Raw genomic sequence first — 15,215 nt, 5'->3', positions numbered from 1 at the left:
ATCAAACGCCAACCGACGGCCAATGGGCTCCGGCGCTCGGCGGCCGCCAGCCAATGGGGTGACGCTTCCCGACGGGGCGCCGTCTCGCCCCATATAAGGAGCGCCTTCGCCATAAAAGGCAACATTGTATCGCTTTATATGGGGGCGGCGCGGCGCGGCGGGGGCGGCGGCGGAGCGGGGCCGTGAGCGCGGAGCGCGGCGGGGACATGGCGGGGCCGGCCTGACCCGGCCCGACCCGACCCGCGCTCGCCGCCGCGATGTTGCCGAGCCAGGCCGGGGCCGGGAACGGCGCCGCCGCCGCGCTGGCCCGCGGCTCGGGGCTGGGCCGGTCGCCGGTGCCGCGTGGGGCGAACGGCGGCGGGGCGGCGGCGGCGGGGGCGCCCGGGGGCTGCCTAAAGCGGGAGGCGCTGTACAGCGGCAGCGAGGGCGACTCGGAGTCGGCCGAGGAGGAGGAGCTGGGCGGCGAGCGGCGCGGCGTGAAGCGTGGCCTGGCCGAGGCGGCGGCGGCGGCAGCGGCGGCGGGGCCCGCGGCGGGAGCGGCGGCGGCGGCCGCCTACAGCGGCGGCGGGGGCGGCGGGGCCGTGAGCGGCGCCAAGCCCGGGAAGAAGACGCGGGGCCGGGTGAAGATCAAGATGGAGTTCATCGACAACAAGCTGCGGCGCTACACAACCTTCAGCAAGAGGAAAACCGGCATCATGAAGAAGGTGCGGCCCCGCGACTCCGGCCGGCGCGGGGGGGCGGCCCGGCCCGGCCCGGCCCGGCCCGGGCGGGGATGCTGGCCGGCACCCACCTGTCCGTGGGAGTCCCGGCCGGGTCCGAGCGCCGAGCAGGCCAGCGGGCTGTGCCCGGAAACGGCGGCGGCTTCCCCGCCCGCGGGACGGGGAGGCGGCTGGGCACCAGCCCCTTCCGGGGGGCTGCGCGGGAGCCCCCGGCGGAGCTGCGGGCAGGGAGCCGGGCGACCGGCAGCGGGAGCCCCCGGGGCCGGGGGATGTCTGTTTGCTTGGCGGTCCCCAGGCGTGTGATGTGTTCCGGGAGGCCCATCCCGGTGCAGCGTCCAGACTCGGGCTAGAGCTGACCGGTGCCCTCGGGGCTCCTCGCTGTGAGCCACCACCAAAACGCCGAATGTTTGGTGGCACAGCTGGACTGTCCTGCCCTGTCCCCGGCAGGACTGCCTGCTTCGGCCGGTCCAGAGTGCTATCCGTGGTTCCCGGTGTGCAAAGACAGATTAGAAACCTGGGGGATTTTGGGTGCTGCTGGCGGATTTGTATCCCTGGTGATGCTTATAGCATCTTTTGAACAACTGGGTAGTGCTGCATAGCAGCTCAGCTGGACATCATGCACTCTGGGAAGGTAGAAATGGGTGCGAGTTACTGCTGGGGCACATCCCGGAGGTACAGGACTACGGGATGTGGAATGAGGCCATCCTGTCTGTAGAAGCTTGTGTGAGACCATTGAGTGTGCAGTGATAGCATATGAAGAGTGTACCTCCTAGTCCACAGGTATTCACCTGGGGCATAGTGACCTTACTGCAGGGCTGTTTGGGTGCAGCTGTGCTCAGAGTTCTGGAGCCTGAGAGGAGAATCTGGGTCGGAGCCTGAATGGGGTGTTGGTGAGGGGAATGAGGTAGCAGAGACGTGTGCCAAGTAACATCACTGAGAGGTGAGGTGAGGGAGGCATCCAGACATGTCTGGAGAAGCTAGTGGGATTTCCAGAATGGAGACAATCCTGTGTTCCAGTGTTATCAGACTTCTGTACTGAGGGGAGCACTCTATCCATGGCGTCTGGGCAGGCACATCTCCTAGGGGTGTGCTAAAGGGGATGGGAGCACAGCACGGGGCAGTTCAGTCTGTAGGGAGCCAGTTGGTTTTAGAGGCCACAGTTCCTCTGGGGTGGCAGGGAGCTGAAGCTGGTGTGAAGAGAAAGAAAGCCATTGTGGGAACGTGGGGACATGCAGAGACTTTTGTTCTGCACTGTCTGTTGTCCCTGTCACCTGTGACTCCTTGTTCTTCCTTGTCCTGCTGGCAGGCCTATGAGCTCTCCACGCTAACTGGCACTCAAGTCCTGCTGTTGGTGGCCAGCGAGACGGGCCATGTGTACACGTTTGCCACACGAAAGCTGCAGCCCATGATCACCAGCGAGACGGGGAAGGCGTTGATCCAAACATGCCTCAATTCCCCGGACTCGCCCCCACGCTCGGACCCCACCACTGACCAGCGCATGAGTGCCACTGGTTTTGAGGAGACGGACCTCACCTACCAGGTGTCCGAGTCGGACAGCAGCGGGGAGACCAAGGTAATGTTCCTGGGCACTCAGGGAGGTGTGGGCTGTGCTGGGAGCCCTGATCATCCCCAGCCCTCTTTAAATAGCAGTGTTGGGCGCTGAGGATGAATCCCCTTTTGCTGCGACTGCAGCGAGCTTGTGTCATGTCATCTCTGTGCTGGCTGGCTCCGTGGCTGATAGCAGCAGTGATTGAAAGAGGGAGGGAAGTGCGTGGCAGGTATCCTGGTCCTGGCCCTTGCAGCATGGCTCCCCACTGGCCCAGCCCACCCCCCTGGCCAGCTTTCAGCACTGTTATCTCTCCCCAGGCGTCTCCTTGCTCTCACACTCATTGATAAAAATTTGATTCTGCCTCCATGGCCTTATAAGGCCTGGTTTCCCTCGCCAGAGTCCCTGGCAGGGCCCCTCACATTCCTTATAAGCTGCAGCTGTCTCTTGCTTTGGTGCTGTTTTGGAAGGGGGCAGGGAGGACATGGGGAATGGAAACATTTGGCTGGACAGACCATTTCTGCTCCCTGCCTGTTGTCCCTGCAGACGCTGGCCCCTGCCTGCCCGTGTTACTTGTGGCCTTTTGCCCAGGGTGGCCTGGCTGTGGGTGAACGGTTGGGCAGAGTCAGCTTTTCTGCTGGAAGGGCCCCTTCTTGTCTCTGCACTCCCTGTTGCTGTTCCTCAGAGCTGTGTCCCACATCCCTGCCACTTCCTTTGCAGGCCGATGCTCAGATCCATAGGTACTTGGAGATGGGAGGCAGGAAATTTTATGGTGCAAGACAGGTGGGATGGCATGCTGAATTTAGGGCTCTGCCACAGCTTCCCAGGCCTGTGTGCAGCTCTGCTGGGTGCTGGGAATTAGAACAGCCCTGCTGTACCTGTGCTGGTGTCATGGGTACTAGGCTTGCTGCAAAAGTGTTCTTCCATTGTCCTTGTCATAGGAGCCCTCCAGCTGTCCATGCTCAAGCCACAACATTGTTGCCGTGCAGTAGCCTCTAGATATTAAGCAGACAGAACCTGGAAACCTCTGCTGTAATTGCAAAGGTACTGAGTGCAGCCCTGAAATATGCCCAAAATGTCTGGGGCTGCTGGGGTATTTAGGTGCCTGTTTTTATGACAGCATAACAGCTCTGGTCATGGTGCTGCTGGGTACCCCCTGTTCCTTAATGTCCACTTCCCCACATATGTGCAGTGCTGCACCAAGCAAAGGCTTATTGCTGCTGAGCCCTGAGACTCATCAGCAGCCCCAGAGATCTCTGCAGGCAGAGGAGCTGTGGTGGGCCAAAGTGTGGCTTTGGCCCACCACTTTGTGGAGTCTCTTTGCTGTAGCCTTTAACAGTCCTTTAGAATGGCTCCTGCTGATGGGATCCCAGCAGCAGTCCTGGCTGTTTCAGTCTGTCATATCTTCCCTCGTTGCTAGTGTAAACTGTGCCAGCCCTATCCAGTAGGCAAAGAAGCCTTCTAACACCAGCAATCTCTCCCTTGTGCAGCCTGTGTAAGGTATCCTGGTCCTGGCCCTTGTACAAGTCCTTTGTAAGGACTTGTGCCTCCTGGGCTTCTCCTGGATGAAAAGGCAAGTCCTGTGGGCATTTCGTAATGAGACAAATTACCTGTCTTTGGCATGAGACCTGACCACATCATATCCCTTTGCACTCTTCCTCGAAGTACTGCTGGTTGGCCCCAGGGGAACTGTGCCCTTGGGGTGCAGTTACTCTGCAGAGACCTTCTTAACACAACTTCTCTATTCTCACTGTCTGATGCAACCCTGAAAGCTCCATCCCAGCGCTAATGCTTAGTGTGGGGTGCTTTGTGGCCACAGCCAGCATTTGATGAGAGGCTGGAGGAGCCCTGTGGCCCTGTCTTCTGCTTGACATTCTTACTAAATCCACCCCTGGCTGGCTGAGAGTTTCTGTCATGGCAAGCCCTGGGGCTGGGGACAAGGGCTGTCCTGTTGTGCCTTCTGCAGGCCTGGAAGCCTGGTGGTGGTTGGGCAGAGACCAGCTCAATTCAGATAGATCAAGAAGTCCTCTGAGGATGAAAGGAGCCTGTGGATGGACCTTGCTGGGTGGCTGGTGCTTGCTGAGGGGTGGGTGGTGCACAAGGCTGGGTTACTGGTGCCTCACTGGAGGAGGTGGCAGGAGATGTGCCTGGACTGTCAGGTCTAGCCATGCAGGATGCTCCAAAAGACTCCCTTCTGGGCCTTCTTGTGTGAACTCTGCTTCCCAGATCTCTGTATGGACAAAACCTGCTTGTGTTCAGTGCTGCAGCATAGTGGGGAGAGCAACTCAGCGGGCTGTCACCTGCAGTCAGCAGCCTGCTGGTTATTCCTCTGTGCTACACCAGCAGCAGCTCTGAAATCCTCCTACTGTGCCAGACCCAAACTCCCTGCTGTGGTTGGTGCTGGGATTGGGGCTTGCTGTACTTTTGAGACAGTAGCTGTATCCTCATGATGATACCTCTTTCATCTTTTGCAGGCCCCAAAGGACACTGCCTGCATGCAGTCTCCTGGGTGTGCTTGTGTGGGAAAGGATATTTTGGAAGGAGCTCAGAGGCTCTAGACTGGGGTGAGAGCATGGGAGTAGCCCTGATCTGGTCATCTCTATGGAATGGGAAAACGTGAGACTTTCTGCCACATCTGGAACACAGACCAGGTGTTGGAAACCAAATTGGGATTTCCCATGTACCTCTGAGGCCTGTTGTCCTGCTATACCTGTGTAATAATTCTGTCTAGGAGGTCTGGGCCATGCTGAACAGCATTGCCTCAGGCAGTCCCTAAAAGCTGTGGAGTGGGATCGTTTCTGTCCTCAAGACCCTGCTGTGGTCCAGGATGGGCATCAGCTGGCCTGGTCTGTATGCTGTGACCCACTCATGCTGCAAAGCAGTGGTGAGGGTCTGGGCAGACACCTGTTGCTGTACTGCAACTCTGCTGTGTGCTGCTTCTGCAGACACTGAGGTTTGCACTGAGCTGGAATGGATGTGCAGCTGGGTCAGGAAGGGAAGAGCTTTCAGGGCTGCTGTCCATGGCCCCTTGGGTGATGTGTGCTTAAGTGACCTGTGACTTGCCTCATGAATGTGGTCTGGGCTTTGCAGGGTGCTGGGAAGAGCCAAGGTGCCCAGGGGATCACTGAGGCATCCCAGACACTCATGAGGAGATGGCAATGGATGTCCAATCCCAGAGTCTCTCCCAGCTCTCTTTCTGTATTGGGAGCTGTTGCTGCAGCCCAAGAGAAGCACAATAAAATGGGAGGAATCTGAGTCTCAACAGGGTCAGAATAGGGGGGACAGAGGTGGGCTGTGCATTATTCAAGTCTGTTGCCACAGCATCTCTCCCAAACGCCTTTGGTTTCTACTGAGATTTGCCCTTGTGCTTCTAGGGAGCCCTGAGAATCTCCCTGAGATTCTCCCTGAGTAGAGTGCTGTGAACTTTCTGGGATGCCTTGTCCAGGCCTGGGAGTATGGAGTTGACTGGGTGCTAAATGCCCTGTCTGGTTGGGGGTTTTATCTCATGGGTATACTACTCTAGAGCTATAGCTGGGCATGAGGAACCATGGCTTTTCCAACTGGGAGCAGCACCTGTCCTGCCCAACTCTGCTCTGGCTCCCTAGTGGGCTGGGGAGCTCTGCCCTGTCACCCACGTGGGGAGGGCACCCACAGCCTCCCATGTCCCATGTGGGATGGCAGGAGTTTGTGGTTGAGCTAATGGAAAGTGCCTCTGTTGGGCTTTGCTCTGTTATCACGTGCCTCTGCTAATTTGGACTTCAGGGACTGCAGTGCCAAGGCAGAGGGGTGTTGCTCTCCTCCCTCCCCGGGCCCTGGGGCACAAGTGAGTGCCTGGGATTGGATCCCCCTGTCCAAAATGGGCTGCCTTCCCTTTTTTAGCTGTTCGTTGAGCTGTGAATTCCTTGCTCCTGGCAGCTTGACAAGCTGGGAACAAGGCTTAGCACGTGGGAGAGCTGGGCCCACCAGCTGCAGTGGGAGGGGTGGGAGTGTGGCAGCCTTAACTCTTCCCAGGCGTGCTGGCAGCTGTGTCAGGGCACGGGGACAGCAGGTCGCCTGTGGTCTGTGACATGGGCTTGGGTGAAGCAGTGCATTCTCAGTGTGCTCTTGGCCAGGTGAGAAGGACAGGAGAGGAGTCATGGGCACCCTGGCTATTCCAAAGGGGGTTTGGGGGATGGAGAGAAGTTAGGTGACATGTGACTGCCAGAGGCAGCAGGAGTCATGCTGGGCTTGGTTGGTTCCTGGAGATCCAAGGCACATCCAGCCAAATGCTTTGTGGCTGTGGAAACTAAAGTGTTACCTCAGCTTGGCACACACGTTCCTCCCTTGTTCCCACACCTGGGATGCCAGTCTCTCAGTCCAGTGTTTGCCCAGCACAGAGCCCTTTTCCTGGTGCTGAGCTCCTCTGGCAATGCTGTCCTTGGACAGGCATGGAGCTCTGACATTCCTTGCAGGACCATGCTGGCTGTAGTGAACACGTGGGGTCCTTCAGAAGCATTTGCCTCATGCCCATCTCCTGCCAGTGGATTGGCAGATAGGTGTTTCCTATGGTCAGGTTCTCCTAGCCTCTGCTTCAGGAGGTGTGTGGAGGCATCTCCCAGGGCTTGCCAAAGCTGCTGTCAGGGCTGGGTTTGGGCCTCCCTAGTGTCCAGGTTTTCCTCTAGACACCTCTCCCCTGTCACTTCCAGTGTACAACTGCTTTTAAGAGCAAGTTTTCAGCTTGCTCTTGATCGTGTGTTTCCTGCCTTAATGGAAGTGGTGTGTGTTTCTGACAGGAGACTCTATGCCTTTATGTTTGTCCCTGCAAGGGCTGCTTTTCCCTGGTGTGTGCCAAAAAGAGGCTATTCTCTTAGACATTTTGGTGACTCCTGGGGAGTGGAACAGTTGCTTTGTCCCCTAGTGTGTTGTAGGGAAGGCTCTCAGGGGACCTCTGTGGCCCTGGGCCAGCATCCAAAGTTTATGTGGAGCTCTCTTCAGCCCTCCTCATGTTTGTGCAAGCAGCTTTTCTCTGCTCCCCTGGCTCTGCTCCATGTGCTGGCAGCAGGCTGTGAGGGGTATGGTTTGGCAAAGGGATGATGCAACCTACAGAGCCTGGTTTGGTCTCATGGGCAGATGTCTCATGGGCTGGTCCGAGCTGTCACAATCTCTCCTTTTGCAGGACGCCCTGAAACCCGCATTCACTGTCACCAACCTGCCGGGAACAACGTCCATCCAGACAGCCCCGACCACCTCGACCTCCATGCAGGTCAGCAGTGGCCCGTCATTCCCCATCACTAATTACCTGGCGCCAGTGTCTGCCAGCATCAGCCCCAATGCCGTCACCAGTGCCAACGGGACAGTGCTGAAGACTACTGGAGCCAGTGCAGTGACGTCTGGGGGCCTCATGCCGATACCCACTGGCTTCACCCTCATGTCAGGTCAGTGCCTTTAGGGACTGAAGACTCTGTCTGTCCATGCCTGCACCTGGAGTGTGTTGCTGTTCTCTCCAGGGGAGAGGAGACCTAGTGGCAGAAGGGAAGCAGAGTGGTTGCTGCTGTAAGGTGAGCCCGGCTGTGATTCCATGCTCAAACCCAGCCAGGCCAGTGGCCGGAGAAGGGTCATGTAGTGACTGTTTCTTTAGAGTGCTACAAGCTGGCCATGCTGCTGGGAGGTGGCAGGGAGCTGAGCTGGGACCCCAGGGCAGCACCGAGAAGCCTGGAGGGAGTGAAAAGAGCTGGTGGTGACAAAGCCTTTCTTTCTCCCTCCTTTTGGCAGGTGCTTCCCTTTCTCCGGGGACCCCTACCATTCCTCTCACTCAGTTACAGCCGCACTCCCTGGCTCTTTCCAGCCAGCAGGGCCAGCTGGTCACGGGTACAGCTGGACCGCTGCAGCAGGCACAACAGACAGTCTTCCACTTCCCTGCCAGAGCTGGAGGGCATATTGTGTCGCTGACAGGTCAGCACTCGCTTCTCCTCCTCTTGCTAGAGATGGGGGGATTGAGGTGTCTCTGGGGTCCTGGGCCTGGCTACAGAGCTCACCCCTGACTCTGGGAGCACAGAGGAGGCAGAGCACAAGGAACCCTGGCTATGGCTGCTGGGGAGAGATGGGAAGATAGGACAGAAAATGCTTGACATAAGCAGGAGCAGTGTCCTGGGGGATGCAGACTCAGAGGAAGCAGCAGATTTTCAGTCTCATGCCCCAGGGCGTAGCCTGTGGCTAGCAAAGGCAGTAGAGGCAGGTCCCTAGTGCAGCTATGCTGAGGATGAGCTGTACTGCTAGAACTGATGGAGGGATAGCACAGGGCCTGAGGTGCCCAGTGGTTTATTGACTGATGGCATTTGGCTGTGAGCAGCTGCCCTTGCTTCTCTGTTTCTATCTGCAGTCAGACACTGAACCACAATGCAGAGGATAGGTTAGGGGAGACCCAGGGCAGAGTAATGGTGCTGCTCTGCTACCTTGTATGCACTTCCCTTTGTAGGAATTTCTTCTTGTTCTGAGTTAAGTCTCTCCAGGTGTTTTGTTTTTTGGCTGGACATGTTCTGGATGGAGTTTCAGAGTAGGGCAGGGCTCTCCTTTGAGGTGGTATCCATCATCTGAGGACCAGCGCTGAGTGACACAGTATTTCTCGTGTCCTGCCTGTTTGTGCCCAAGTCCATGACTCTGGCAACTCCTGTGCTTTCTTGGAATGCTTAAGGCTCCTGGGGGCCTGGGCTGACAGCAGGCTCCCATTCAAGGGAGCTGAATTTTCCTCATGATCTGGAGGAGGAGAATAAGTGATGTGTGTCTCTGGGGTGTGATGTGTGGGGAAATACCCAGTCTGAGAAAGCTGGCCAGTGATTCTTGCTCTCTGGCATCCCTTGCTCTTCCCTCTGGAGGCAAGACCTCCGCCTTAGGAGACCTTTCTGTGCCAAGCTGTGTTTCTCGATCTGAAGTGCTTTGCAGAGAGTGGTCTGGGACAGAGGCCGTGTGGCCTGCACCTCTGGGATGCACACCTTGAGACCAGCTGTTCTCTAATCCCTCTGTAGGGCACTGTGATGTCCTTAAGGTCACAAGAGGGGCGAGAGCTGCACCCTGAGTGCCATGTGGAAGAGGGAGCTGGGCTCCAGAGTGTGAAGGCAGCAGAGCCCAGCTGATGTAGGCATTTGGGCTCTTGTGGTTCCACTCAGTGCAGCAAGGTGATCCTTGCAGAACTGGCTTCCCTCTGTGGAGGAAAGGCTGGCCCCTCTCCTCCCAGCATCTGTTCTGTGTCTTGGTGGAGCCAGGAATGGCAAGGAGGATCTTGGATATTCTTAAACCACGGCTGGGAGTTGGGCAAAAGGTGTTGTGGCCTTTTCTTCATTCTTGGAGCTTTGTAGGCCAGTTAACCCCTTCTTGGCCCACATGCCAGGAAATGAACAGGTTTTGATCTCTGCTTTCTGCCACACACTGCTGCTGTGTAGCCTCCCCTGGTGCAGCACCGAGTGGTGCTGTGGAGCTGTGTGCAGCCACAGAAGGACTGCAGGGCTTCCACATGGCCCAGCGTGCCTGTGTCCCTGTGGAGCCGCAGGCTGACAGGCTCCTCTCTCTCCCCAGGTGGTACCATGGCTCAGCAGGTTCCAGTCCAGGCAATCCAGGTGCACCAGGCACCGCAGCAAACGTCTCCCTCTAGTGACAGCAGCACTGACCTTACCCAGACCTCCTCCAGCGGAACAGGTATCGGTACCCGCCTTCTGTCTGCCTTCCTAACCTCTGCTGAAAACAACCCACACCAACACGCCTCACACCTGCTCCCTGGCCAGTTTCCTTCTTCAGCTCTATCCAAAGCTTTCTGACAGTTTCCCAGGCCAGGTCCTGTATCCTGCACAGGTTACAGTGTAGTCACTGTATCCTATGCTGGGCATAAGGCACCTTATAGGAGATTTCAGAGCCTCTTCAGATACATCAGCTGCTCTCACTTGCAGCACAGATCTGGGAACAGGATGCTGAGTTCTCAGAGGGTTCAGAATTGCCTCTAGCACGGGGCATCGGTTCACATCTGCTTGAGACTTCTACTGTCTATGCAGAAGCCATCTCTTTGTCAGCAAAATCTGAGTTCAGGTGCCTGGATGCAGGCTGAATCTAGTTCAACAGCTCTATTAAAGTTTCACTGGGGAATTGAGATACAGGTTGAATTTAGTTCTGCGATGTTTGGCTACCGTGTTTTCCTGCCCCTTCATACTCACGAAAGGAGAGGTTTGAGCTCTCCTGCTTGTTTACCTGAGAGCTTGGAAGACAGAGGTGGGTATCTCCATGCACTGTGCTTCAGACAGCATTCCTGGGGTGGCTGTGGTGGAGGTGCTGAGCTGGTAGGTGAGCGTGGCAGGTTCCTTTTGTGTGCTCACGTGTGGTCTGTCCCGGTGGCAGTGACCCTCCCTGCAACCATCATGACGTCGTCTGTGCCAACCACCGTGGGCGGCCACATGATGTACCCCAGCCCGCACGCGGTGATGTACGCGCCCACCTCCGGCCTGGCCGACGGCGGGCTCGCGGTGCTCAACGCTTTCCCACAGGCGCCCTCAGCGATGCAGGTGTCCCACGGCCAGGTCCAGGATCAGGGTAAGGCAGCTGTCCAGGTCAGTGCTCCCTGAGAGTGCACTGACATCCTGGTTTTCCTCATCCTGTATTTATGCTGCATGCTGATCACAAAGGGTTTTCTTCCCAGCAGTCCTGGTGGCCGCACAAAGACCTGGCAAGGGCGATGCTCAATGTGCGTTTTTAAGCCTCGCCACTCTCTTGTGCAAAGGATTACATGAGCTGTTGATGGGTACAAAGGAGGGTGAGGGTCTCTGGGATGAGAGCAGCATGTGGGCTGGCAGCAGAGGGAGCCAGGAGGCTCTGGAGAGGATATGTGCTTGCCTGATGGGGCAAAGTAGCATGAAGCCATGTGGGCAAGACTTGGATTGAGGCCTTGTGCCTGCTTCTCCCAGCATTTGGAAAACTATTGCATGTGGCTTTCTTCTCGAATGTCTCCATGTATGCAAATAGGCACCTTTGTCCTTGAGTAGCTCCACAGAGCTCAAAGAAAGAATCCATGGGGGAGTACTTCTTAAGGGACAGTGTCATTTGTGCTTCTCTCTGTGGCAGGTGGTGTCCCCCAAGTGTTCCTGACAGCCCCATCAGGCACGGTTCAGATCCCTGTCTCAGCTGTCCAGCTTCACCAGGTAGGCACAGAGAAGTACTTGCAGGTGTTCAGGGCTTATTCTCGCTCTTCTGTCTGCACATCCTTTGTGTGTCTGGGTGGACCTGGCTGGGTAGGATCAGTCCCTGGGTCTGGGAATGCGCTCTGTACTACCCACCCTTGGGTGAGGGAGTGTTGTCCTCCTTGGACCGGTGCTGGGAAGGACGTTGCCCCCTGGCTGCTAGCACACATGGTCTCAGGGCGTGCTGTCCCCCAGTGGTTCCTCCTCCCTTCTCTCTCTAGATGGCTGTCATCGGGCAGCAGAGCAGCAGTGGCAGCAGCCTGACGGAGCTGCAGGTGGTCAACTTGGACACCTCACACAGCGTCAAGAGTGACTGAGAGGCCTCTGCTGCTGGCCTTCTGTTTCTGGCTTGTCATGCCAGTGTTGGAGCTGGCAGCAACTCCTTCTCGTACAGACTGCACCAGTTATTTATTGTTGCCTTTTCACGTTTCCTTCATCCACACATGCACACACACACACACGCACTCACCCACCCCCACACACACAGGCATGCGCGTGGGGCTGCAGGACCCACCCGGGGTGGAGCTGTGCTGGGGCCGTGCAGGGCTTTGGGGCATTTGGATGCTGCAATAGCTGTGCTTGTCTCACGCCAGCCAAAGAAATTTGTCTTTTGAGGGGAGGATTGCTCTGCCCTGTAAATAAATACTGCAGGCCATTCCCACCTGGAGGCTCTGGCTCCTTCTGGGTGCTCTGAGTCACCTTGCCCATGAGTGTTTACTCTGCGTGGGGCTCAGCTTAGACCTGGAGCCATCGTGCAGGTGCAGCTTGGAGCAGAGTGGGTTGTGGCTGTGCTGCTGGCCTCAGCAATGTGCCTTTGTGGGGTGACAGGTCCTGGCCGCAGCAACTCACCCTGGGCTCTGGACCCAAGAGAGGGGCCAGCTTGCATGTGCATTTCTGGGCCTGCATGCCCTCTCCCCAGAGGGCAGGGCACTGCCGGTGGCACATGGCCCTGTCCTCCTCGTATGCACTACAGTGAGCCCTCTGCCCTCAGTGCCTCCTCGCTGGGCTGCCTGGCAGACTTTCAGCCTGACTGGCCCTGCCCCACTGGCTGCCCTTGCACAGGTGAGGTGGTGAGATGGATGCCCAGGAACACAAAGATGCCCTGGAGAGCTCCTCAGGGGCCCTGTGGTCTGCTCAGCCCCACACTCTCAGCCCTCGCACTGCTTCTGGACTCCATACACCCAGGGGAACATGGCTGGATCTTTCCTACATCCCCCTGTGGCTCCAGCCAGCGCTTTCTAAATTTCTGTGTCCAATGCAAGGTGGAGAAACACCTCAAATGTCAAAGGGAAGAGCCTATGGGGCACTGAGCTGCTAGGCAGGTGGCAGGCTGTCCTCTGAGCACCAGGGTGATGTGCAGGCCATCCTGGGCTGTGGGGGAGCTGCTGTGATGCCTGTACAGGCTCAGCAAGGCTGGGGGAGGAGGGCTGGGGCATGCTTGGTCCTGCATGGGAATTGCTGTGAATGGCTCTGCTACCTAGCCCTGTCCCTGGAGGGAGAGTGAGCAAGTGAGAGAAGCTGCTGAATCCTTAGAAGAAGCAGCTACTGTAACTTTTTTTTTTTTTAAGTTAAAGACAAAAGAAGCCTTGGAGAGAAAAAAAAAAAGAAAAAAAAGAAAATTACTTTATTTTTCTAAGTGTTAAACTCAGTATTTATGTAATTCTTTAAGGAATAAAAGTTTGGCTCCTGTACAGTTTTAATGGGGTTTGTACCAGGGGGATGGGAGAGGGGTGGGTGGGCGGGCATGGAGGCAGGAAAGGGGCCTTGCTTTTGAGTTTGTATTGTAACCTTGGACATGTTCCCTCAGCATTAGCGTTTAAGCTGCACTCTCCATCCACCAGCATGTGCCAGGGATCAAGCTGAACTGAGTGGGATGCTTGTTTCCTACTTACCTGTAATGACGACTTCATACCTATAATTTTGGGCTTAATGGGCAGAAGGCAAGTGAAGACCAGCAGTGGTTGGTCTCTGGAAGTGGTAAACCCATTCCTCAGAAGCAGGCAGTTTGCAGTGTGCCCAGGAGCCAGAGGTGGGCTGGGTTTTCTGATGACTGCCCTGTTCACTTCTGATCCAAGGAGCTAGAGCTGTTCTGTCACTGCTCTTGGCACCGAGCAGTGCTGCCTGTGACTGCCTAAGGGATATGGGTGTCCCCACTCCTCCCTGTGGTGAGTGACCAGCAGTGGCTAATCCCTGTTCTCCCTGCTTGCTGTGCAGGCAGCATCTCCTGAACTCCTGGGTGACAGTCTGGGCTGTAGTTCCCCTTTACTGCCATTCTGCAGCACACAGACGGGGACAGGTCTCCTCCAAGCTCCCTGTGCAGAGTTCCCAGAAGAGCCTTTCAGCCCTTGATCTGTTAGCAGCCTGTGAAGGGCTTGTGGGGAGTGGCCCATCTGGTGAGGGTGATGTTGCATGCTGCCTCCACTTAGAATTCTTGCTCTAAGAGTGATGCAAACCCTGCAGCTCAGAGCATGTGGGAGTGTTGAGCCATTTCCCATGGCTCAGTGTAGGAAAACTGTTCCATGATGCTTCCAAAACCATGTAGGTACCTAGGAGTTCATCCAGGGAGAAGTGTGGGATCAGAGTTTGCATTGTCCTTTGCCCCAGCACATCACTGTGGCCTGGCTTTGCTCTGCTTTGCTTCTGCTGGCACTATGGAGCAGAGCTGTTGGGCCAGAACGGCAGGAGAGCCCCTGCTGCTACAGGGTGTGTGACTGCATCCCCTCCCTGGCTCCCCAAAGGCAACTGCTGGTTAAACGCTAATGGTGTATTTTATTTAAGTGCAGACTTGTAAGAACACTTGTGTATCAGGGATGAAATGGCATTTATTGTGTGGTGACATTTTTAGTTCATTTTGCTGGTTTGAGGGGGGTGTGTGCGTGCGTGCGCGTGTGTGTGTGTGTGTAAGCATAAGTGTGTGTGGGATTATTTTTTTTTCCCTCCAGTTTCCAGGGTTGTGTTTCTGGAAGGATGTGGAAGTAATCACAGTACTATGTACAGAGCTTTCTTTTGTATTAAAAAAAATTTACTCTTTCAATAAATGTTATCATTTTGTGCACAGATTTGGGATCTTGACCATGCTTTGCAGCAGGGGATGACACACGCCTTAGGGCAAACAAATGGGGATTGGGGCAGATTCCTGCACCTGCTTGTGTTCTGAGGAGGATGGGGAGCTATCTGAGCATGACGTGGCAAAGAGGGGCTCTTTGCAAAAGTTTCTATCCATACTGCCTCCTGCACAGGTTATTCCTGACCACCTGGACTTATCCTCTGGAATCTCAGCCTAATGTGTGGGCCAGACAGGGCCAGTGCCTGACAGAAGGGCTGTGAGGGCTCTTTCCTGAAAGCTCTGGAACAATCTCCCTGGTGAGCAGGGCATGGTGTCAGTCAAGAGAAGTAAAAACCAGCAATGAGGAGGAACGAGGTATTTTGAAAAGGAGTTGTTGTAATTCATGTGTGTTAATCGGGAGGAACAGGGAGACTTAAATTCCCTGCAGAAAACTGCTATGAGATGATAAGGCAATATTCAAAATCCAGTCTGGAGAGACATCACTTAGTCAGAGGCCTAGAAGCCCGATCAAGGACACATGGAGGCTCAGCAAAGTGTCCAAAGGTATAAATAAAAGCAAAGAGAGAGGCTTATTGCAATCATCAGGGCTGCTGGAGCCAGAGTATGCCAGCTAAAAAAGCAACTAGTGGCCACTCCATAGCATCAGATCCTGGAGCAGATGCCAGTGTAGTGTGAGGAAAGCTTGGCAC

General features: G+C 56.0%; 1 protein-coding gene across 1 annotated transcript; it reads left to right on the top strand.

Annotated features, from left to right (window-relative positions):
- Positions 1-257: 257 nt before the first annotated feature.
- On the top strand, positions 258-14,516 carry SRF (serum response factor). Its single transcript, XM_021537020.3, has 7 exons — positions 258-704; positions 2,026-2,292; positions 7,421-7,679; positions 9,814-9,933; positions 10,624-10,815; positions 11,344-11,420; positions 11,681-14,516. Exons 1-7 carry the CDS (start codon positions 258-260, stop codon positions 11,774-11,776), a joined length of 1,458 nt encoding a protein of 485 aa, XP_021392695.2. The 3' UTR covers positions 11,777-14,516.
- The last annotated feature ends 699 nt before the right edge of the window (positions 14,517-15,215 follow it).

The sequence above is a fragment of the Lonchura striata genome, chromosome 3, assembly GCF_046129695.1.
Source record: "Lonchura striata isolate bLonStr1 chromosome 3, bLonStr1.mat, whole genome shotgun sequence".
Classification (NCBI taxonomy): domain Eukaryota; kingdom Metazoa; phylum Chordata; class Aves; order Passeriformes; family Estrildidae; genus Lonchura; species Lonchura striata.
The sequence above is the reverse complement of the archived record's forward strand: the minus strand, read 5'-3'. Positions and strand labels throughout refer to the sequence as shown.